The 25,393-nt window shown below is 35.7% G+C and overlaps 1 protein-coding gene across 1 annotated transcript; it reads right to left on the bottom strand.

Annotated features, from left to right (window-relative positions):
* Nucleotides 1-5,094: 5,094 nt before the first annotated feature.
* LOC135210423 (glutamate receptor ionotropic, delta-1-like) lies at nt 5,095-23,092 on the bottom strand. Its single transcript, XM_064243322.1, has 15 exons — nt 23,029-23,092; nt 19,984-20,100; nt 18,364-18,488; nt 17,438-17,554; nt 16,163-16,374; nt 15,660-15,779; nt 14,503-14,661; nt 13,968-14,058; nt 13,092-13,386; nt 12,248-12,465; nt 11,350-11,530; nt 9,738-9,837; nt 8,984-9,113; nt 8,628-8,660; nt 5,095-5,181 (listed from the first exon to the last, which is right to left on the bottom strand). The coding sequence occupies exons 1-15, from the start codon at nt 23,090-23,092 to the stop codon at nt 5,095-5,097; spliced, it is 2,049 nt and encodes a 682-aa protein (XP_064099392.1).
* Between the last annotated feature and the right edge of the window lie 2,301 nt (nt 23,093-25,393).

Genomic DNA, 25,393 nt, shown 5'->3' with positions numbered 1-25,393 from the left:
TCAGAGGTGGACTCACTCCAAATCGAAATACGTGTGAGGTGCTCAGGTGCGCCCCGAGGAATAGGAAAATTATATTCTAATCTTGAATAGTTATTTTGAGAGATGGAATTTATCCTGGGAGTCGTGTGTTGGAATGTACTGATGGAGCTCCATCAATGGTGGGTTCCATTAAAGGTCTTGCATCATTTGTAAAGCAAAAGAATCCCATATTAATAACAACTCACTGTTTCTTGCATGTTTCTTTCCTGATGGCAAAAACACTGGGTATTAAATGGAAAGAAGTTTTTGATCAAGTTGTCGAAATGGTAAATTTCATCAGGACTAGACTAGTAAAGGGTCGTATATTTGAACAACTTTGTGAAAACATGGATTCACAACACACTCGCTTGCTATTGCACACAGAAGTGAGATGGTTGTCAAGAGGAAAGGTACTCTGTCGTGTGCTTGAACTTCGCGAAGAACAATTGGCCTTTTTTAAAAAAGTAAATAAAAGTAAATTTTGCGGACTTTTGGAATGTGAGTTTTGGACATCAAAATTGGAATATCTGACTGATATGTTTCAACACTTGAATAATCTGAACAAGTCTAAGCAAAGTGGAAATGAAAATCTTCTCTCATCTACCGACAGAATCAAAGCATTCCAGAAAAAAATAGTGATTTGGAAAAGAAAAGCAAGTTCAGGTTGTTTGGAAATGTTTCCTTTGCTGAGAAAAGGCTATTCAGACGATTTAATTCCTTTAATAGTGGATCATTTAGCGACTCTGGAAGGTAATCTGAAATATTACTTTCCCTCTATAAACACCGAGCAGTACGACTGGATTCGCAACCCTTTCATTGATATTTCTACCGAGGACGTTGGCTTGTCGTTAACAAAAGAGGAAGAGCTGGCCGCTATATCTACTGATCGGGGATTAAAGATCAAGCATAAAGAGATGCCCATCGATCAGTTCTGGATTTCAGTTAAAGAAGAATATCATTCAATAGTTAACAAGGCATTAACAGTTTTGTTGCAGTTTTCCACATCTTATCTTTGTCAACAAGGATTTTCTGTACTAACTAACATTAAATGTAAAAGTAGATCAAATATCAAATCCATTGATGAAGAGTTGAGAGTTTATTTATCATTCACAAAATTGCTAATTCTCATCAAGCACAGGTTTCTCATTAGGATACTTAAATGCAAAATGTAATATCTAAAAAATAAATGGTTATTTTAGAATACATATCTATTATTTTCCTATTACTGCTGCTACTACTACAAATTATAATAATAATAATAATCATTATTATTATTATTGTTATTATTATTATTATTTTGTTATTATTTTTATTATTATTATTATTAATATAATACAGACTATGAACCCCAACTGCTATAGACCAGAGGGCACAGCAGGAAGAGCAGTCCCAAAGGAAATAAGTGAGGAAAAAGACAATTAAAATAAAATAAAAATATTCAGCATATAAAAAAACACATTTTAAAGTATGCTTGAACGCTATGCACAAAAAAAGTAAAATATCGACTCAGGAAGAAAGTATTACCGTACCAGCAATCTAAATTTTTTGAAACCTCACAATAAATTCATATTTCATAAGTATTGTGTCCATATTAAAATCAAAGGTGCGCCCCAAAGTTTCTGTTAATTCATAGATGCGCCCTGAGGGTAAAAAAAGGTTGAGAAACACTGCGTTAAAAGGTTGGGTTATCCTAAAAAAAAAAAAAAAAATGTGTTGGTGAAGCGAAACCAAGCAATGCTGAGCATCTATACCGAGTCACGCCTTAGGATATAATACTCACAATTCAGCGGAGGGAACTTATAGTTGTAACTGCTTGCGGTCGACAAGACCTTCGAGTGGAACCAAGGCAGAACGGCTGAGAGACCGCCAGCGTCCCCCCAGGCAATAACCCAGCGGACGACTATCAACGTCTCTTTATGACGACGAGTCGGACCATGCGCGTTGCTTGACCTACGTGGCGATTGGCCAGCTATGAATGACTCTTGACGAACCTCTGAGACATTTGGTCGGGGGAAGCAGAAAGTTCTAAGCTATTACTGGTTTAGGGTTATTTTCAAAAGACCACTCGTCATTCCCAGGCAATCGATCCCTGCCTGATTATTATGGTAGACAAGGGCGGCTTTTAAAGCCTGAATATGAAACGACGATGATTGGGACGAGAAGGGGTAAACTTTGCTCGTTTAGAGAAACGGGAGAAGTTATAAGATGCCAGTGATAAAATCGTCATGGTTAAATCGATGAGGGGTATTTATTTGCATGTTAGTCATTTATCTCATACTGAACCGGTCACGAAAGTTGAGAGCGTACTTTGAAAGCTATTATATTAATTATTATTTCGAATTGAAATTATAGCTACATGATGAAGAAATAATACGATCTGACAGCCTCTGAAGGAAGTGAAAAAGAAGAGAGCAAATGATAACAGCAAATATGAAACTGTCCCTTACGCTATAAGACTTTTCTGCGGGTTTATGTAAGGCAGTTTTTACAGCATTACTCTGTCCCCCGCCCGAAGCGCATAATTCATGTTTTTTGACTTTCTTTTTGACATGGTAACAAATATTAAGACACACGAGCGCATGTAACGAAAGGCACTTAAATATAGGACTATATACATATGTATATATATGTATATACGCATGTATATGTAAATACATATGTAATAATTAAATAATAATTACATTCATATATATTATATATAGATTATAAATTATATATGTATATATATAATATATATATATTATATATATATTATTAGTACATAATATATTTAATATATATTATCATATGTATATATACAATAAACTATATATATTATATATATGTATATTGTGTACACACACATATATATATATTAATATATATATATATATATATATATATATATATATATATATATATACATATATATATATACATATATATATATATATATATATATATATATATATATATATATATATATATATATATATATATATATATACACATATGTGAATGTCTATGTCCGCGTGCACACACACATTATATATATATATATATATATATATATATATATATATATATATAATGTGTGTGTGAGTGCGTGTGAATGTGCGGTTGTGTGTGTTTGTGATCATATATGCCTCATGATTAGCCTGCAAGATATAATTAGTTGATAAAAAAACAGGCAATCTACTTACGGCTTTTATTTGTATTACCAACAGAATTAGTGGAATTTTATTTTTATATTTTCGCAACTAATCCCTTGAACAGAAATAATGGATATTACTACTATAACGTTACTTAAAAGGACTTTCATACCCACATAATGGAGCTTTTATATGTATTCTAATTGACTACCATGAATCTTAAAAAAAAGAAATTGTTGCTACAGGATTTCCTTTAAAAGAATCTGAAACGATTAAATAAGGAAATGCTCAATATTTCCTAAAATTCATTTGAAACAATAGGCAAATTTCATAAGGATGTGGCGTAGACCTTTTCTTGATTGGGAATAGGAAATATCTAACCATATTTTGATGAGAAGTGTAGTTATCTCATACTACACTAATCAGGCTTTGTAATTATACATTTTTCCCTTAATGAGGATTAAAATACTAAAAAGTGAAAAAAAGCAGCCAGTGGGTTGTAGAAAAAAATACATCCCTTTTTTTTTGAGCTGACCGATATTTTTGAAGTCTCTGCTAAGCTTATCGAGCGACGTATTGTATTATTAAAACCTTAGTAACAAAAATCCATAGACTATGATACCATATAACTGATGCAGTCCTTGAATAGGAAAAGTAAAATCGCTAAAACATCAATAAGCTTGACAATTAACATGGACAGTTACAGGCGAGCAACCTTTTCAAGTCTTTACATCACCTCGCCAACCTAACCTAACTTATAGGGTGCCGGGTCACTTATCCGTCCTGACCTATTTTCTCACCAACCCTTGACCTCGTCCTACACCACTTGACCTAGAGCAGGGGTGGTCAGACTTTTGGGAATTTTTTTTTTTTAAATAGCGCCATAGTACGATAAAACATGAGGATAAATGCCTCTTACTTATATATATATATATATATATATATATATATATATATATATATATATATATATATATATATATATATATATATATATATAAACTAAATAGACACATTATTACGTGGGGAAAATATTTTTTTTTCAGATAGCGCCATAATACGAAAAAAACATGAGTATAATTGCCTCCCTTGTATATATATATATATATATATATATATATATATATATATATAATATATATATATATATATATATATATATACTTGTGTTTTTGTTTGTTTACATAGGATTGTGGGGCAATGGCGATCGACCAAACTAGTGGCCTCGATAGACTGGTAGTAGATCGCGATCGACTCCTTTGGTCACCTCTGACCTACAGCATCAAAACAACCATAGACTAATTTACACAGATACATCCTATCTCGTCCTGCAAACCAGCTGGCAATGTCGGTGCCACACCATTGCAACAGCATATTCCTCACCTTAGGGTTGGGAGGTACTGATCGGACTATTGAAGACCTGTATGAAGAAGGTAGTCGGTCGAGCTCTTCTCAGTTATGATGAATTATCCTGCATTTTGGTGGAATTGGAATCTATCATAAATGACAGGCCACTAAGCTACACATACGGGGGACCTTGATCAAGAGATTTTAACACCTAATCATCTGATCTTAGGTAGAAAATTAAGATCCTTTCCCAAGGAAACTATTAATTGGGAGGAGGTATCTGAAGATCCATTGTATAGTAAAACTGAAAATGTAGAAAAAAGATTCCTTTACATATCCAAATTGTGTGATCAATTATGGAAAAGATGGGAACATGAATATTTGATTTCTTTAAGAGAGACTCATCGAATTGGAGTCCAACATTATTCTTGGCCCAAAATAGGAGATGTCGTCCTCGTACATGATGAAGGGCCAAGAAACAAATGGAAGTTGGGTCAGGTGATTCAGGTGCATGTGGGGTCTGACAATGTAGTTAAGAGTAGCTACCCTCAAAACCTCCCATGGTCAGATCATGCGTCCCATTGTGAAATTGTACCCGTTAGAGTTGCGGCAAGAAGTTGAGACTCCTGATCCTGCCAAAATTCCTGAAGTGAGTACCCGACCATCCAGAAGGCTGCTCGGGTGGCTGCAGAAACAAATATTGTTACTCATTAGGGTCAAACAAGCAACAACATATAATGACTTCAGTCAATTACAGAATTACTAATTACTAGATTCGTTTAGAGAACTCAAGACCCTTTCTCTACATAAAGAATTCATTGCGTTGTGTTACAGACATGAAAGGACATACTATATTCTATTGTGCTTTGCTCCCGAATTATTACTTACTAGTTTCATATGAAGTTGTTGCCGAGTTCGGATTACAATAGGCACGGGTAAACCACGATACCACTAATATATATTCAATTTTACCCAGTCACGGAATCCCACGCACAGATATGCATATCCCTAGCGATTTATCCCAGTCAAGGCAAATTAAATAATATATGATATGATACTCATCCAAACTTCGGTTGATTAATCCATCCACTTCATTAAATGCTGGGAAGGAACGACATCGTTAATCGAAGTGAAATTCTTTTCTCTCTGATTAAGTTCTGTTACCAAACCACTCTACCAATGTTGAGATGCGACTGCCTCCGTTTCCTTTGCTCACCTCTGTCGTGAAAATAATACGTTCGCTCTCTCACCCAAACCCACGACTTCGGCCTCGTTCGCTCACGACAAAATTAACAACAAAACGAACGAAGCCACCAAACCAACACGAACCGAACGAAACTATCAAACAACTTACATCGCATTGTTAACCAATTATACAAACCATTCACAAGACAATATTCCTTGGTAACAATGCTTATTACAATTAAATATAAATAAAACATTCAATTTGTTACACACAAACCATGCACATTTCCACTTAACGCCATGTAATATAAAGGAACATTTTCCATATACAACATGAACATAGATATTCAATAAAAAATTGATTTTCCATGTCGTTATTGTAAGTAACGACAGGTACAATGCAAAGAGGCACAGATTTCCTCTCGTTCCATTCCTAGTCCTGATAATGAACCTTTCAGTAAATTTTTTTATTATGAATGATAGGCACTTATCACTTGAAGGAATGATCTTGCTCCCACGTGGAAGAAACACTAAACATATTACATAAGCTTTCCACCATCACTTCTTACATATATAGGCATAAACTCTTTCAGCGATTTTTTTTATGAAAGCTAGGCACTTATTGACCTTACTCCTACGTGGAAGAAACACGAATCATATTACTATGCTTTCCACCATCAGTTCTTACACAAAAGGCAGCCATTGTTTACCCGAAGAAACTGTCGTGAAAACTGAGTGGAGTCAAAACACATCCGGGTACTTTGGTATAAGAATTTACGAAGTTTTGATTGGTTAAAAGCCGTTGGTGATAATAAGGTACCAAGGAAAAAAAAGAAAGATCCCAAATCAGCGCATGCGCAGCAAGCGTATCTTTAATTTTGGCTAATGTACAAGAACTTACGGAATAAATACCCTAATAAAATAACATATGAACTTCATATACCACGCAGACTTTCTTATCTTTACCAGTAAATATCTAACTTATTATTTACCCTTTATACTCCTAAACGAAAAAAAAAGAACCAAGATGATTATCGTTCGACCATTTCTGATATTAAATTTGCTACTGACAAAAAGTCTATGTATAATTTCAAATACTGTATTATCGTAACAAATATCCACCTGCTCATATAGCCAACCTTGACTGTCTGGAACTATAAGATGTTTACTACATTTTCATCGTTCAACCCCAGTGAGATTGTACTATATAATTATCCATCATGTAAACATTAGATCTATAAACCCCCTGAAGACAGCAGTTTCTCTGAGCGTGCATTTCACAATATTCGGTGTATTACTTCGTAGCCATCCTTTCTTAGGTTTCTTTAAGGTCGACTAAAGATATTTATTTCCATCTATACGATGCATTCGATCTGTCAAAGTTCATTCAAATCAATAAGTATATTTTTCAGCGCCAACACTTCGGTATTCACGTGTCTTCTTGGCACTAAGAACTAATTGCATATTTTTCATTTTTCCCGACTTGGGGAAGTCACAGTAGCCAGAGCCTTTCCTTTAGCTGAGTGAGTTTGCTTTATTTAATCTTACAAAGTCAATAAACGCGATTAACTTATCAAAATGATCAACGTATTAAGTGAATGGATTGAAAATGGTATTTATGTTCTCTCTTAAGGATACATTGGAAAAAGGAGTTACTCACTACTTTCCCTCTTTACTTTTTTAATCGAATTGCATCTCTCTTCTCCCTGCCTTTTTTTGCAGGATAGATGTTTCACCAACTGGTCCGCTGGTATAGTGGTTAGCGTCGTGGTATGGCACTCAGATGTGGCGGGTTCGCGTCTCCCCAAGGGCGATGAAAATTCCAAGACTCTGTATCACGATCACTTACTGCTGCAGTGTCGGGGGAAGGGGGGAGGGGAGGTTTCTGAGGTGGGAGGTTGAAATCAACTTTCTTTAGAAGCTTGAATTTCAAGTCAATGGCCAGAGTGCGCTTGTTCCATGTGAATAGGTTTCATTTGCTGGAATAATAATAATAATAATAATAATAATAATAATAATAATAACTGATGAATCAATATATGGGAAACCTCATTATTTGGTTTACCTACATTTTGTGACGTCATTTGTGAATGGTACTTTCTTCTTTTCTTTTCCATTGTGGCAAGACGATATTTTAGAGCAGGTACTAACCGTCCTGATTCCCATTCCATAATTTATGAGTTCCAGATTACTCAGTCATCAATACGAAAGGATATCTCCCCCTGTATCTTTTCTCTCTCTCTCTCTCTCTCTCTCTCTTTTTTTTTTTAATTTTTTTTTTTATTTTTGCTCGTGAGGACATATTCAGTAATCGTAATAGTTATTCACTGATTCTCAATCCATAATTTATGAGTTCCAGATTACTCAGTCCTCAATACGAAAGGATATTTTTCCCTGTATCTTTTATCTCTCTCTCTCTCTCTCTTTTTTTTTTTTTTTTTTTTTTTTTTGCTCTTGAGGAGGTATTCAGCAAACCTCTGATGTATACGCACTCTATCTCCTCCATTTGTGTATTAGTTATTCACAGCTAGTTTGGGCCTCTGTGCCAATTAGAACTTTAGTCTTCATTGTTTCTACTTTTCCATTCAATTGAAGTTCATTTCTAACTCTTTCAAGTTCCCTACCATCTTTCTTCAATTTTTCCTCTTGTAAGCCAACAGACATATTCGTCTCTAATCTTTCTTAGTCATAAGTCTTTGTCTCATGTTCTTTCAATTAAAAAGTCAGCCACTGGCCGCGTAGTGTGACAATTACTTATTGTAAGGCAGTAACAACAAAAACATCTTATTACTATTTATCAAAGACCAATTGTATTCATGCAGCATGGAGGATTAGTCAGACTTTGAAGAAAAAATATCTGAATACATCTTGATATCATATCTTCTGAAGCTCTGATGAAAACACGTAATAAAAGATCACTTCAAGACACAGAGCAATTCCGCTCACCAGGAACCCACCGCCGAGCATCACAAACATTCCCTGAAAGAAGGAGATGAGGTGAGAGAAAAGTCCTGTGATATAAACATTGATAGTAATCTCACGTATCACAGAAAATGCATTATCACTTTGATATTCTCTTTTATTCCGAGAAATCGCATAAGGTCTCTGAGGTAATTTAAAAAAAAAAATTTTATGTGAATTTACTAGGTCACTATAATTCTTCACAAGGGCTTCCCAACATTCCCTTCACGCTAAATCAAATACACGAAAACGGTACAGAAAATTAGCTTTCTATCTTACCAGGTATTGTAGGTGATTCAATCAATATTTGATCACTGACCAGTAGAGTTTTTTGGACTTACCCAGATATTTGCTATCTTAAGAGTCGATTCCACAGTAATTCTGCTCGGGGGATTACTGCATGATGTCGAATTAGGAACAGCGTTATTAATCCAGTAAGTGTAAAGACCGCTCTCTGTTAAGGCCTTTATCCTGTGGATAGACAACACGAATACTACCTTGACGCCTACACTAAAACTTGGCAACACAACACATATCCCAAAACTTAGCAACACATGTTGGAAACTTGTCTCATACACAGCTCAAACCGGTTGAAAACAAATCGACGACCGTAAGCGACGAACGAAACTTTGGCAAATGCTGGATAATTTAGATGGGAAAAACTCTCTATCGCGAGAGTATATATAATGTTCGAAGACGTCCACAATAATCACAAATGTTGCGAGTTCGTGTGTAATTTAAAAACCCTTTACAAAGCTTTCGCACCCTTCCCTGGGTTCATCTTCAGTCCGAGATGAACCCAGGGAAGGGTGCGAAAGTGTTTTTAATTAGACACGAACTCGCAACATTTTTGATTACTGGGGACCTCTTAGAACAAATGCTGGATAATTGTATGGAACACTGGTGTGAGACTTACAAATAACTCGTCAAATTGTATTTAATAAGTTTGTAATGCATTTGCGATAAGCTGCTGATGTATTGAGGATATTATAGTTTCATGGTTACTAGAAAACTAAACTTCGGAAAGTCCTTATAATATGATGATTCTATTTCCCAAAAGAGTGTTGTTTTCTGAAATGCATAAAATGACCTCACCTTTCGTCCATGGCTGGCCCTAGAGGGCTATTCTTCTGAGTTATCATCGCCATGGCAGAAGGCAGAAATAGCTCACTGGACATGTAAAATTCACAGTTACCTGTCCGGTAAAAAAAAGAAATAATATCAACATTAGGTGATTATGAAATATTACGAGTAATGAATTAGTGCGATGTCACATTCGAGATAAATAACCGTTGTATAAATAACTTTAATATCTCTCCGATGAAATCATTTAACAATCGAAAGGAGATACGACAGACTTTGCATAAAGCGTAAGTTCCTCGTTGGACGAGTGGTTTTTGCGCTCGCCTACCAGTCCGGTGGTCCGAAGTTCGATTCTCAGCCCCGCCAACGCGGAATCAGAGGAATTTATTTCTGGTGACAGAAGTTCATTACTCGATATAAGGTGGTTCGGATCCCAAAATAAACTGTAGGTCCTGTTGCTAGGTAACCAATTGGTTCCTAGCAACGTATAAAAATTCATTCCTTCGGGCCAGCCTAAGAGAGCTATTAATCAGCTCAGTGGTCTGGTAAAACTAAGATAAATGACTATTTTTGCATAAAACCTTATCAACCATTTCTTGAAATGCTTTTGATTAAATATTCATGAATGCCTTCAGGAAACTTGCATTAATTACTTCTAATTATTTTCCCGTCTTCCTGGTTCTCTCATTCATCTGTTATTAGTATGTAAATGGTCAATTTGTGGTAGGAATTGACTATTTACTTAGGTTAATCTTAGTTCATGTTATCAGTAACACGTATTCTTTCTTAATCGATGGACATAATCGTTAAAGACTTAATTTTAAGTCTTACTTTATTTTTGTCTCTCTCCTTCGTATAAAATTTTTATTTTTTTATCTTTTTAGTTTATCTTTACCTGCCGTATGTAGACTGGCTCCCAGTTTTCTATGGGAGAGGAGAATAGAACACGCTAAAGCTAATCTCCTTCATAAGTTTCATAAGATATGTTTGTGCCTTTGCTAGTTCAGGCATAGAAAAAAGGGTGTCCATAAAGTTCCAGTACCATTCTGAGCTATAAATACTTGTAATAGCACTGGGACTTTATGGACACCCTGAATATAGCAAGATATATAACCAATGGGGGTCACTGGGCGGGGAAACCTTATTCCTAAAAGTATTTTAAAATCTTAAAGGTAGCCACGCCCCAAAATGTGAAGTTATAGCGAGTCAAGAAGTATCCTCCCTCTCTCTCTCTCTCTCTCTCTCTCACACACACACACACACACAAACCCACCAGCACACGAACACCAAATACTGTGGGTATGTGTGTGTGTCTATGTCTGACGAACTTTCTAATCAAAGCTACTACAGTAGATTCGCATCAACCATGCATCTGATGTCTAGGCCTGTCCCTTACGACGCTCCTGGAGTTGTTGATAAGCCAATCTTTCAAAAGCATCCCTCAGGAGAGGTGGAACATAGATCCGGCCCATGTGAATTGTCTCGAGAGACTGAGGAGAGTTTCTAGCCCTGTGATTGGCTTATCAACGGCCCAATCAGGAGCGTCGTAAGGGACTGGGCCGGGACATAAGATACACGGTTGATGTGAATCTACTATTGCAACCCCAAGGAGTCTTGAACTGACCTGATTTCGTGAAATGCTCGGCCAGGAGCATCCTCAGAGAGAGGTCTTCAATGATCAGCACGTGGTCTCCCTTAGCTACCAAGTTCTCCAGAGTGATTCCATAGTCGCTCCCCGTCGTGTACGCCATTCGGCCGCTCTTCTCCGACTCTGCCACCTCGTGGAATATGCCAGAGGTGACGCTCTGGTAAAAATTTGATCTTGTGAGTTAGCTGTATATTTCCTTAATTGGTTACGACTTGGTTTGATCTACTCTCGTTCAACTGTATAAAGCATGACTCGTTTTAATGGGTAACTGAATTCAGTGTTATCTTTTCGCTTATTCGTGGAGTGAGCCTAAAACTATTTTGTTGTTGTTCTTGTTCTTGTTTGGGAGGGGGTTAGGAAAGCCATATGGAAAACCCTAAAAAGGTATGAAAAAGGTGTTTTACGTTGAGTTGAAGATACAGGAATTTTAGGGTAGGATATTTATGATTTATTCATTAGAATGAAAATGTAAACAGCAAATAATTTGCATTTTAAACAGTGCAGGAAAAATATTTCTAATAAGATATATCGTATTTATATTAATTTTCGTTGGTGAAACACCGTTCTAGTTGACTGTAGATTTTAGCACGCGCCTCGAGCTGGAGGTCGGATCACGCCTTGTTTTTTTTAACTGATTAAAGGTTATTTATCTCAGGTCTTATCACTACGTGTCCTAATAATCCAGGACTATTGTGTATATGAATAGTGAATTTATTTAGTTGAATGTATCACGTAGTGATTCGGTTTCTAGTCTTTAGGTCAAGAATTGTATTAAAAAGTGTAAATTAGAAAATCACAACGAATACTTCTTTTGCAAACAGTAAACCTTCCGCTAGACACGGGATTCAATTGTGGCATGAAACTGACGACTCACCATAATGTACTGGGTGTATTCGGTGTTACTCTCCCACACCATAGTGACGGATGAGTCATCCAACACCTTCCTGAGGGACTGGAGAGGCTGAGGGATGTATCTGACAGCTAGAAGCGACATCAGATTGCCTCCGTAGCTTCTGGTCAGGATCAGAGTAGCCAGCATCCAGGCGAAGATCATGAAACGCGCCCACCACGGGCCGGAAGTTATAAAGACATCTGTCCCCCAATATGATGATGATTTTAGACAGGAAGAGATGAAGTATATAGCAAGAATTATATATTAGATAATTGATAGGTTTTGTCCAATTAAAGTCCTGGAAAAACGTCTTGATATCAAATAAAGAGCAAGGAGTAAAATTTACCATTTTTAACAGAAATTTAAGTTATGAGGGAATTTTTCTTATATATTCAGAAATATTGTTCAGAATATCATCATTCCTTAGAATATATCTGTTGAGGTTTTAATGGCGCGTGAAAAATCCTTTCATAATGACTTGATAATTGACTCATATATATATATATATATATATATATATATATATATATATATATATATATATATATAAGTATATATGCATATACATATGTAAATATATATATACATACATATATAAATAAATAATGACACTTTCTCAAATTAGCCGCATTTAAGAAAGGCTTTTGTTTCGTTCTCCTTCCAAAAGGCAAGATTCAGACAGACAGCTGCCTAACATAAGGTCAGTCTGTAATTTACGAACAAGTATAGTCACCAATAACTGGCTACAGCAGGTAAACTGTTAAGCCAGCTTTCTTGGAGGGGGGTGGGGGGGGGCGGGGGGGCGGGGGGTTGGGTTAATACAAACCTTGTCCTAAGAAAACGCGTATGTAGGCGAGACCGTCTTGCTTCATCAAGGAGTCATCGCCAAGTGGGACTAGGTGAGAAAGAGTCATAACTATTCCCATGATGACGGCCAGAGACACCAGGACTCCCGCCCAAACCGAAGGTGCCAAGGGCATTATAAAGCCCCAAGGGTCAACTTCCGACTTGCCTTGCTTTGCAGCGATCCTCACGTAGTCCACCAGCATGGTTCTCGTGAAATCAACCACGCTCTTCCTCAGCGGATTGATTCCGAAGGGCCCGAGGGCCATGTCCACCTCCTGAAATGTGGAGGATTTTGTGAAATTGTAAACGGTTTGACAGCGATGTATTTATTGATTATGACAAAATGTGGCAATTATGTGATTTGCTTTTTTTAAAGAAAATGAGTGCCCCACTTCGATATGAATCCAAGACTTGTCGAAATATGTTAATAATAATAATAATAATAATAATAATAATAATAATAATAATAATAATAATAATAATAATAATAATAATAATAATAATATCAGCGATGGATTAGTGACACATACACTAAAAGAGAACAAAACGAGTAGTAATGTATGAACCTTGACAACACTTAATACTAAAATACTAAAATTTAGTTAAAAAAAGACAGTGAAACATTACAGTATTAAAAAAAAGAGAACTGCCATAAACGTTTAAAATTAGTTTTTTCAGACTGGTCAGGCTAGGGTTATTTTAATTAACAATGTTTGATACTCATCTTACGGGAAACCGTGAACTGTGGAACGCAATGAATGACGTAAATCTGAATTAAAACAAATCAGAGAAAAAGAAGCGAGGAAAACTCAGTGATAATTAACAGAGAAAGTTACAAGCTTATAATTATCTCTACCTTTCTCAAAACCATTCCAACCATCCCGACCCAGGAACCGTCAGGTAGCTGGTAACCCCACGACATATCAGGAGGCCTCACCATACGGTACCTGCAAACGTTTGAAGAAATTAGTTATGCAATAAATACTTATGAAAATGACATCCGTATACTTATCTACACTTGTATAAATATAGCCAGTCTACTTTATTCCAGCCATTGCTACAATTCTTTTATTTATTTTCTTTAAAAAATGACTATTATTGATCTTAAGTCAAAACCATATTTCGACACCCATACGAATGTCTATACTCTGTCCATCCGCCTGTGGTGGTCGCGCATGGTAACACTGTGTCCTGGGCTTTAAATAGTTACGCTATGTGTAAGTTTTAGGTAAATAAAAGGCTATCTGGCTGTACATTTGCAGCTGAAAAGTGTTTTAATAATTTACTGTATGCGAATTACACCGTTAATATTCCTAAATAGAATATTATTTAAAGCCACAGGCAGATGGACAGATGGAAAAAAAAAAACAGAGTATAGATACGATACTCACGTGAAATTCATGCTCCTTGCCAGGATTTCGAGCGTAATTAACATAGGACCTGAGAATTCCAGTCGTTCTGGGGTCGTTTCCGTAGCAGCAATTTCTTGCAGCTTGCAGTGAGGAGGATACTCTTCAGCTGCAGCCATGAGTTCTGCGCCGTCTGGTAGTCTGAGGGTGAAGGAGAAGTGAAGAAGCTGTGGAAATACTACCTTTATTCGTACGAGGAATTATTTGGTTATTTTTCATCAGGAGAGTCTTGTACAATAAAAAAAAAACACGAATAGCGTTTAAGGTAAATAGATACTTTAAACACGCTTCATGTAAAGACATATAATTCATTATTGACGAAAGATTTGAAACAAATTAGCTAGAGAATATAATGATTATTTCTGATACGTTATCAGCTTTCTAAGATGTATAACGAGAGATGTAACAGCATTGTTACCGAGTCCTAACCTTCAATAATCGAGGATCATTATCTTTTAGGCTTGTATGTTAATATTTGTTTGTTTGCTTACATATATATATATATATATATATATATATATATATATATATAAATATATATATATATATATATATATATATATATATATATATATATATTTTTGCTTGCATATAATTTTTTTGCTTACATATAAATTATTTGCTAACATCTAATTTTTTTGCTTACATACAAAATGTTTTTGCTTACATATAAGATTTTCCCTTACATATAATTGTTTGTTCTGACATATAAAAATTTTTTGCTTAAATATAAACATTTTTGCTTAAATATAATAATTTTTTTGCTTACATATAAATTTTTTTGCTTACATATAAATTTTTTGCTTACATATAAATTTCTTTGTTAACAGATAAAAATTTCTTTGCTTACATATGATTTTTTTGCTTACATGTATTTTTTTTTTACATATATATTTTTTGCTTATAAATTTTTTTGCTTGCATATAGATTTTTGTTTACATATAATGTTTTACTTACATATAATTTTTTTGCTTACATGTAAATTGTTTTTGCTTACATATAAATTTTTTTGCTTACATATATAATTTTTTTGCTTAAATATAAATTTTTTTTGGCTCACATATAAATTTTTTTACTCATATATAAATATTTTTGCTTACATATAAATTTTTTCTTACATATAAAATTTTATTGCTTACATATAAAATTTTTCAGGGAAAAGGCCAATATCCGAAGTCACCAGCAGACCTTTTACTTTCGACCAAGATGCTGTTTTCACTATCCTTAGACTGTACGGAATGATGACGTATATATTACACCTGGAAATGGAATATTCATAATAGAAACAATCCCTAACTCAGCGAAATTTCAAATTGGGGACAACACATAAAATGAGAAGTTCATTTGGGGATAAATTCGTCATCAAAGCAGAGATTACTATCTAAGGTAACTTCGTATAACTAAAACTGTCAGCCCATTTGCTGACTAAAAGAATGTTTTACCTAAAGTTGTAACTGAGCAACTGACGAAATTGACTACATACATTCCATTAGCCTAATTGTAAGAAAAGTTTTTAGAACAATGAATATAAAAAATGACAAACTTTTCAATGGGCTGAAAGTGGGAAAATTGTTGCTCTCAAATCTTGCTCTTCTGTATAATTACATTAATTCCATTTCATCAAAGGAAAAAATTCTCCTACTCTTCATTTTGCGGTTCCTCTTGAGTGATGATGACGCTATTTGTGACTGCCACGGCGAAGTGAAGTTTCCTGAGATCCTGCAGTGGTAACCTGGTAGCGACAACTAGCTTCGTTGGCCAGAGAATGAAAGGACTGTCTAAATAAATACTGGCAAACATTCGAAGAAACGTCGAATCAACGCTTGAGAGGATGATCAAGAGACATCTGGAGAGCTGTAGATTGTATGCGGGTTATTGTAGTTATTTCAGTTACATAAGTATAAAGCAGAAACGGACAAGCGATACTCTCTCTCTCTCTCTCTCTCTCTCTCTCTCTCTCTTTCTCTCTCTCTCTCTCTCTCTCTCTCTCTCAATATATATATATATATATATATATATATATATATATATATATATATATATATATATATATTAGCTGGCCAACCCGGCACTGCCCGAGAAAACTGTGAATGACAACCGATAAACTCTCTCTCTCTCTCTTTCCAAACCCTCTCTGCTCTCTCTCTCTTACTTCCTCTCTCTCTCTCTCTCTTACTTCCTCTCTCTCTCTCTCTCTCTCTCCCTCTCTCTCTCTCTCCCTTTCATGTGAAGATAGTTGCTTCAGTTACATTGCCCAGTACTTTGCCATTTTTTATTTCACCATTCCAAACGGGGTGAACTTGGTCTTATAGGGCGTCGAGAGAGCATCTATTTATCCCAGCGAATTGGAGAACTATTGATTAGACTCTAATATCTGTCATTTTTGACACTATTTTTCACCCCTTCTCACATCCCCTTCCTATCGGGGCTAAACTTGGACTTAAAGGGGATTGGGAGTGTCACTATTCATCTCAGCAGGCTCAAAAACTATGGATTAGACACTGATATCAATCGTTTTCGGTCATTTTTACATGTCACCCCCTTCCCATCCATTCTCAGGGCCCTGTCCTATCAGGGCTGAGCTTAGACTTAAAGGGCATCAGGAGTGTTGCTATTTATCTCAGCGGCCTCGAAAACTGTGGATTAGACACTGATATCTGTCGTTTTCGGTTATTGTTGAGTCATGCTCTTTCCCACCCTCTTCCCACACCTCTATTTAGTGCCAGTGATGTCTTACCCCCACTTGAAACAAACAGACAAACACAGTTTACGTTTATATATATAAATATATATATATATATATATATATATATATAATATATATATATATATATATATATATATACGTATGAATGGAATTCGAACATATTTCGACAAAATTTTTCTCTCATCATTTTGGAAATGCAATCTCACATACCTCTTGGAATTTCTTCATTATGTAGGTAACCTCTTCTACAGTAGTATTCGTCGGGATGGCCTCCAGTGACAGGTCATAGACCCCTGCACCTCCTTCAACTCCAGTTTCTTCGATTATCTAAAAAAAAAAAAAATAAACTATGGTATAAAACGATGCTGTTGACACCATACCTTCAACATGAAATTAAAGGATTAAACTCGGATTAATGAATGAATTTCTCTCTCTCTCTCTCTCTCTCTCTCTCTCTCTCTCTCTCACACACAAGCAAACACAAAACACGCGTGAAAAATGAGATTTCCTTATTGAATGTGAAATTTTCATATATGCAATGTAAAATATACCCCTAAGGAAATTTTGTCATCCAAGAAAACTTTATTTTTCTAGCTACTTCTTTGCTTATTATTGTATGGCACTGAAGGGGAGGTATCCGGTTAGGATCAGGGACTGTCCTCCGTTCCTTTGCCAGGTGCTCGTCTTTTTCTCCTCGTTCCTCTCTTAATTTTCATTATTCTCTCTCTCTCTCTCTATCTCTCTCTCTATCTCTCTCTCTCTCTCTCTCCCTTTTTTTTAAGGAAGAGGCAGGTCCATGGAACCGCTGTGGTTAAGCATTTCCCTCATTTAACCTTGTGTTAATTTTTCTTTGGCAGTGACAGAAAAGCACTCGAGTTGTTAGTCCAGTCTGACTTCGAACTTAGAATCAGTCACACCGTCCTTTTCTACTTTTCTCAGCTTTTAAGTGAGTCTCCAGCCATTCTCATTAGCCTCATTTTACTCAAATCAGACATTAGTATAATTTGTTTAATTCTACATTTCTTGTGACAAAATAATGTCTACAGTCCTTCTAGCATCCACTTTTTCTTGTTCTTAATAAAATACGTCACATTTTCCGAACATGGTACTTCATTTTGGTCAGTAATCATACCCACCTGTGGAAACTCGTGAGACTGAATGGTATTATCGGTAATGAGCAGAATAGAGCACTCGGGTTGAGCGGACGACTGAACCACTGCTTGTATTGCCCCAGGTAACCCTGAAGTCGTATCTGACTTACCTGCGAAGAGACAATAAATGCAAATGGTTCTCTAGTGCCTACAGGTATTAAATTAAATGTATATATACCTCTATATATATTTATTTATATGTATATATATTTATGCTTAAAGAATCACGGTAAGATGCACGTGACTTCAGTATATAAGCGAATGCCACAGGGATATGACAGGCAGAAGGTTGGTACCAAGCACTTTCTCGTGTTTGTTCAAGCATCGTCGGGGCACAGTGCGTGAATGAAAGTGAGAGTAAGTGCTTGGTACTGACCTTCTGCCTATCACCTTCCTGTGGTATCCGCTTATATACTGAAGTCACGTGCATCTACTGTGATTTTTTAAGCATATATATATAAATATAAATATGTATGTGTGTTTGTGCGTTTATCTACATAAACGAATGTGTAAGAAAACTTCAGTCGTATTTATCCTAAACAACGGTGCATCTATTCGTGAAATCAGATATAAGCAGATTGTGTCAGATATCCACCAGTTGGCCCAATTCGCTCTGTAAGAAGATTAAGTTAAAAAAAATTATTAGTAAAAGACAACACTTCTTCCCTATTGTTATGAATCCCATTTTTTCTCAACAGATGGTATTTATAGGGCAGGAACTACTGTTATAAAAAAAAATATTGTGACATGGGTGACATGCAAAAGACATTATTCGAGCATAAAAGCTCTCGGAATGAAACTTTGAATAGTTTCGCCTTAGTCATTATTGAAACAAGTACAAGATGCAACGAAGTTTCTTCGGCGCAATCGAGTGTTCTGTACAGGCAAAAAATAAAGATTAAATGTGAAGAGAAAAACGCAATTACAGATAGTTCAATTTGTCGTTACATTACACTACGAGTTTCATAGAACGTTTTAAATAAACCAGAGATTTACATGTTCAAGAATCTGAAAGAATATTGATTTACATGTTCAATATGAAAGAATGTGGACTTACATATTCAAGAATATGAATGAAAGAATATGGACTTCTATGTTCAAGAATATGGAAAGATATGGACTTCCATGTTCAAGAATATGAAAGAATATGGACTTACATGTTCAAGAATATGAAAGAATATGGACTTACATGTTCAAGAATATGAAAGAATATGGACTTCCATGTTCAAGAATATGAAAGAATATGGACTTCCACTTTCAAGAATGTGAAAGAAGATGGACTTACATGTTCAAGAATCTGAAAGAATATTGATTTACATGTTCAAGAATATGAAAGAATGTGGACTTACATGTTCAAGAATATGAAAGAATATGGACTTCTATGTTCAAGAATATGGAAAGATATGGACTTCCATGTTCAAGAATATGAAAGAATATGGACTTACAAGTTCAAGAATGTGAAAGAATATGGACTTACACTTTCAAGAATGTGAAAGAATATGGACTTACACTTTCAAGAATGTGAAAGAATATGGACTTACATGTTCAAGAATATGAAAGAATATAAACTTACACGTCCAAGAATATGAAAGAATATGAACTTACACGTCCAAGAATATGAAAGAATATGAATGACATACCAGGATAAGGACGAAGTGTCAAGCTGCCCCTCGGGAGAGTAAGTGACAACAGCACCATTGGGAATTTCCAACCCATGACTTTCTGTAAAGAAATATGTTAAATCAACTTTAAAACATTATGCTAGAGTTATGGACAAGTATTGGATCTCAGTGAATTTCATCTTCTTTTGAATATTAAGCTATGATGTAAAGGTTATTCTGGGATGTCTTTAAAATCGTATGTCTGATAGCTGAACTGATAGTTGAAGACATACCAATATTACCTACTAAAAGTGAACACAGGTAGTTTGGGACAATCTGTGTGTGTGTGTATACGTGTGTATGTGGAGAATTAGAAGTCACTTATGTTCCTAACATTGGCTGCGTGTGCGTGCGTGTGTGTGTGTGTGGAGAGAGTATGAAATCACTTAGATCACTAACATTAAGTGCCTCCTGGAGATATTCTGGAAGCTGAATTATCCCCATAACGTCTTTAAATTGTTGCATCATTAATACCTTCGGTAGTAATAGAATTATCATCAGAATATATTTCAGATATCACATAATACAAATAATCAAACGCTGACTGTTACCTATCGGTTACTGCAAATTACATAAATTACTTATTATTATCTTAGACGGTCCTCCGAGTCATAGTATATATAGCAGGCGGGTTGCTTTAACAACTTCGTCTCTGTTGGATGAGTCCAAAGGTCCACACCAGGGCTCGCACAATCTTCCATACCTAACCAATCTTACCACTAGCTTCGTTACAAGTGTCCGTGCTGGCATAGGCCACTGCTCATTTTCACCCACCAATTTCTTAATTTTGCGAACTTTTAATCGTTAACCAGTGGTTTGCCCATAGTTAGACGGCTCAAGGAATAATTAGTTCCTTGTTGGACGAGTGGTTTTCGCGCTCGACTACCAATCCGGTGGGCCTAAGTTCGATTCTCGGCCCGGCCAACGCGGAGTCAGAGGATCTTATTTCTTGAGATAGAAATTCATTTCTCGATATAATGTGATTCGGATCCCACAATAAGCTGTAGGTCCCGTTGCTAGGTGACTAATTGGTTCCTAGCCACGTGAAAATATCTAATCCTTCGGACCAGCCCTAGGAGAAGAGCTGTTAATCAGCTCAGTGGTCTGGTTAAACTAAGATATGATTAACTTTTTTCAAGGAATAATTAGCGTAACCTGTAAAATGATTAGTTATTGAGAACTGTAGGTCTGACAATTGTTATAAGGCTTCTTTGTTCATAGAGCTTGCAGTCGTCAAATATCGTACTTTACATGCACGTATGTTTGTGACAATATCTAAATGGAAATAAAATAGCCGGTAGTCTTTACTCATTTATTTTCCAAGTTAAATAAGATAGTTTACAAACCATTCACAAAGTGAATGCATATACTGACGAAAGATGGCTTACTATGTTAAAGATCTCCACACACACACACACACACACACACACACAGAGAGAGAGAGAGAGAGAGAGAGAGAGAGAGAGAGAGAGACCTTGCCTTACACCTTGCAGACATTACAGCTCGTTCGGGTTGCCCCAGATCCCTCAGTGTAAGGCACCTTCAACGTTTACTAGAGAACTACTGATGCATTTTCCGGTATATTTTGCATCTTCCAATCTTGGATGATCTGAGAGAGAGAGAGAGAGAGAGAGAGAGAGAGAGAGAGAGAGAGAGAGATGTACTTTTCTCAGTCTCTCAAACTGTCATCAACAACTTCCACTCTTTTCTTCAAACTCTTTCAGCCAAAGTTCGCTGCTTTGATACTTTTCTGGTCAAAGAATCATATAAGTAGGCTTCTGACGCAACTGTTTCCTCGTTAAAACTTTTTAATGTCTTCTCTCGTTCTAAGAATTGCAAATGAATAAAAAAAATTAAGTTTATTCCTTTTTCATGCAGCATCTCTATCCTTATATCATTACTCATTTATATTCATTCTTAGAATCTTACTATAGTAGACTCACATCAACCGTGCATCTGATGTCTAGGCCAGTCCCCTTACGACGCTCCTGATTGGCTGTTGATAAGCCAACCACAGGGTTGGAAAGTCTCCTCAGTCTCACTCGAGAGTTCACATAGGCAGGATGTGTATGTTCCACCTCTCCTGAGGGATACTTTTGAAAGAGGTATCCCTCAGGAGAAGTGGAACATACATTCTGTTTATGTGAACTGAGGAGAGTTTCCAACCCTGTGACTGGCTTATCAACAGCCAATCAGGAGCGTCGTTAGGGACTGGCCTAGACATCAGATGCACGACTGATGTGAATCTACTATAACGTTCAGTTTCGATTTCTTAGCTCATTCGTTTATTTGTACAAAAACTCTCTCTCTCTCTACTGTCAAGAGTGATGCCATTGTCTCAACGTCACTTTTTATGCGTTCTGTTCCGTAACAACTTCTCTTATGATAGAAAAAAAAAACACACACACACACACGAGTGTAGCCTTCTTCACTTTATCCTTAGAATTGTCAAATATTCTCCTGTTAATTAAACCGGCACATTCTAATAAAGTTCGTTTCTTTAGAATTGTTTATTCATGGCTTCTGCAAAATCACCTCCTGCTCATTTCATCCTCGACCTTCTATACACAGGAGTTATGTGAATCATGTATATGTATATATATATATATATATATATATATATATATATATACACACATACATACATACAGATATATATATATATATCATATATATAGTATATATATATATATATATACATATATATATATATATATTATTCTTCACGAGGACCTAATTAGTATATTATTCAATCGACAGCGTTTGTATTATTTCTTTGAGCGTGAAGCTTATCTTCACCTGTGGTCACTGAGTAACTTGACGGCCACGTCTGAAAACAATTTCCCACATTTCCCGCTAGGAAGCTGAAGTTACCAAAGGTATGTTGGAATGGCATATGAGGAACCGAATCTTTTTCCATTACCGAACTTATACGCGACTCCCAAACTCCGCTACGCAAGGGAGCAATGATGGCTTCTCTCTCGCCTACGGCATCCAGAGGACCTTTCAAATGCTGGTGGTGCCACGGAGGGGTTACCAAGCTTTGATTTCATGCCCACAGTAAGGAAGGACTCGCAATTTTGGGCCAGGAACAAAATCGAAATCGAAGAGCTCGGTAAATCTTGGCGTTCTCGTATTACTGTCCAGAGTCCCTTCGTTTCTCCAGCGTCTTATCCATCTGTAGATCGTGGTGACGCTGATGCCAGTCTGCTTTGCGATTTCGCGAGCTGATGTCCCCGTTGCCCACATCCAGACGAGCCTGGCTCTCTCCCCGACGTCCTTTTTGGATCTTGTGGGAGGTTGTTTCATCTTCTGCGTTAGAGAAATGAGGGGGACTTAACGTCAGGATATGCTAAGACACTGGCCACGGTACAGACAACTTAATATCAGGATATACTAAGACACTGGCTACGGTACAGACACGCAAACTATTTAGAAAAAGCTAGCCAGGGAGAAGAGAATAAATTGACAATTCCTGATACGCAGGGACATGGACATAGAGGAAGCTGGTAAACCTGAATCAGTAATTTTTTCTATATAATAATAAGACACTTCAGCTCATTCCAGAATATCTTGTGTGTATGCTGCTATTTCTATTAGCTGAGGGAATTACGTTTTAGCTCATTTTTTTTCCTTGTCGAGCTCAGTTTTAATCATAATAATCAAGCTTTGAGACCATTCGCAGTAAAACTCTTTTGAAATGATTCAGTTTTCATGCTGTGGCAGTATCAACTGTCCTTTTTTTCGGCAAAGTGTGGATGCACATTTCAAACTGATTTAGTTATCTGTCTCTCTCACTATCCAGAATGTATGGTGAAAAAGACACACTTGATATACTTTGCTGAAATAGGAAGTCAGTGATAAGATCACCGTCGATGCATTTAATTTATAAAAGTTAAAATTGTATATTAGACACTGCCAAAAAAAGAAAGAAGAAAAAGGAAAAGGAAAGCTAGGTTCTAAGCAATATAGTGTTGTTTATGTGTTATATATATATTATATATATATATATATATATATATATATATATATATATATATATACATATATGCACTACGTATGCTGATAATAATATATACATATATATATATACATATATATGTATATATGTATGCATATATATGAATATGCTCAATTTGACGCATCATTGGTATATCCGATAACCCCAAGGAATAATTAAAACGGTTGTAAATCCTGGCCGGTTCTGCTTTCCTTTATTGCTAGATAATTTTCAGAGTACTGACACATAGTGATAGAAATTTCCAATAATATACGCTACCGGGACGGTACTTACGAACAAATAGATGCGGTTGGGCGCCAAATATTCATAGCACCTACGCACTTGTCAGTCGTGAATATTTGGTTACCAGCAGTCTGTATGCTCGCATGTACCGTCCCGCCACTATATATATAATATATATATATATATATATATATATATATATATATATATATATATATATATATATATATATATACTATATATATATATATATATATATATATATATATATATATATATATAATGTGTGTGTGTTTGTGAGTGTGTGTATTGATAATTTCTACCACTAAGTATCGTAGCTGCTTTATAATTAAGCCGAATCCAGTCAGGAAAAGGAAGTGAAATTACTCACGAGCCAGATCTATTAAAATAGTTCAACTTTTCTTTTTCTTTTAAATCTGCCCTTATAAGTTCTCTTTCATTTACGTAGAATATTAGACTTTAATTTCAGTTTTAACTTTTACGTATGTCACACAAGGTATCATTACAGTTTAACGCAGTCAGGAATATAAATGCTCAATTATTACTTAATGACCATCTATCTACCTACATCCATAAAAAAATGTAGCAATAAGGGTTTTTCCAGAATTGGAAAATGAATGAGTAAATTTTTTGTGAAAGCGGTTTTGTGTTTGGAAGAGAAAGATAACTTCTTTCATTGTACACTGACCATGGCAATGCATATTTTGCGTGTTTTTTTTCAGGTGGTCGAAGTCATCATGTATAACAATTATATTGCACATCAACAGTTTCGTGATAGAAATTTATATATATATATATATATATATATATATATATATATATACATGTATATTTACGTATATAAATTTCTATCACGAAACTGTTGACGTAAAATATAATTTTTATACATGATGACTTCGACCACCTGAAAAAAAACACGCAAAATATGCATTGCCATGGTCAGTGTACAATGAAAGAAGTTATCTTTCTCTTCCAAATAACTGACCTCTTACACACACAAAAATGTACTAATTCATTTTCCAATTCAGGAAAAACCCACATTGCTACGTTTTATTTTTTATGGATGCAGGTAGACAGATGGTCACTATGT

Source organism: Macrobrachium nipponense, chromosome 39 (assembly GCF_015104395.2).
Source record: "Macrobrachium nipponense isolate FS-2020 chromosome 39, ASM1510439v2, whole genome shotgun sequence".
NCBI lineage: Eukaryota > Metazoa > Arthropoda > Malacostraca > Decapoda > Palaemonidae > Macrobrachium > Macrobrachium nipponense.
This window is presented reverse-complemented; position numbering and strand designations above follow the sequence as displayed.

Coding starts and splice junctions, on each gene's coding strand:
- LOC135210423 (XM_064243322.1), bottom strand. CDS start 23,092: ATGAAATCAAAGCTTGGTAACCCCTCCGTGGCACCACCAGCATTTGAA. Junction 14,662..15,659: donor TTCCCTGAAAAATTTTATAT/GTAAGCAATAAA, acceptor CTTCACCCTCAG/ACTACCAGACGGCGCAGAAC. Junction 14,059..14,502: donor GCAAGGAGCATGAATTTCAC/GTGAGTATCGTA, acceptor AAACGTTTGCAG/GTACCGTATGGTGAGGCCTC.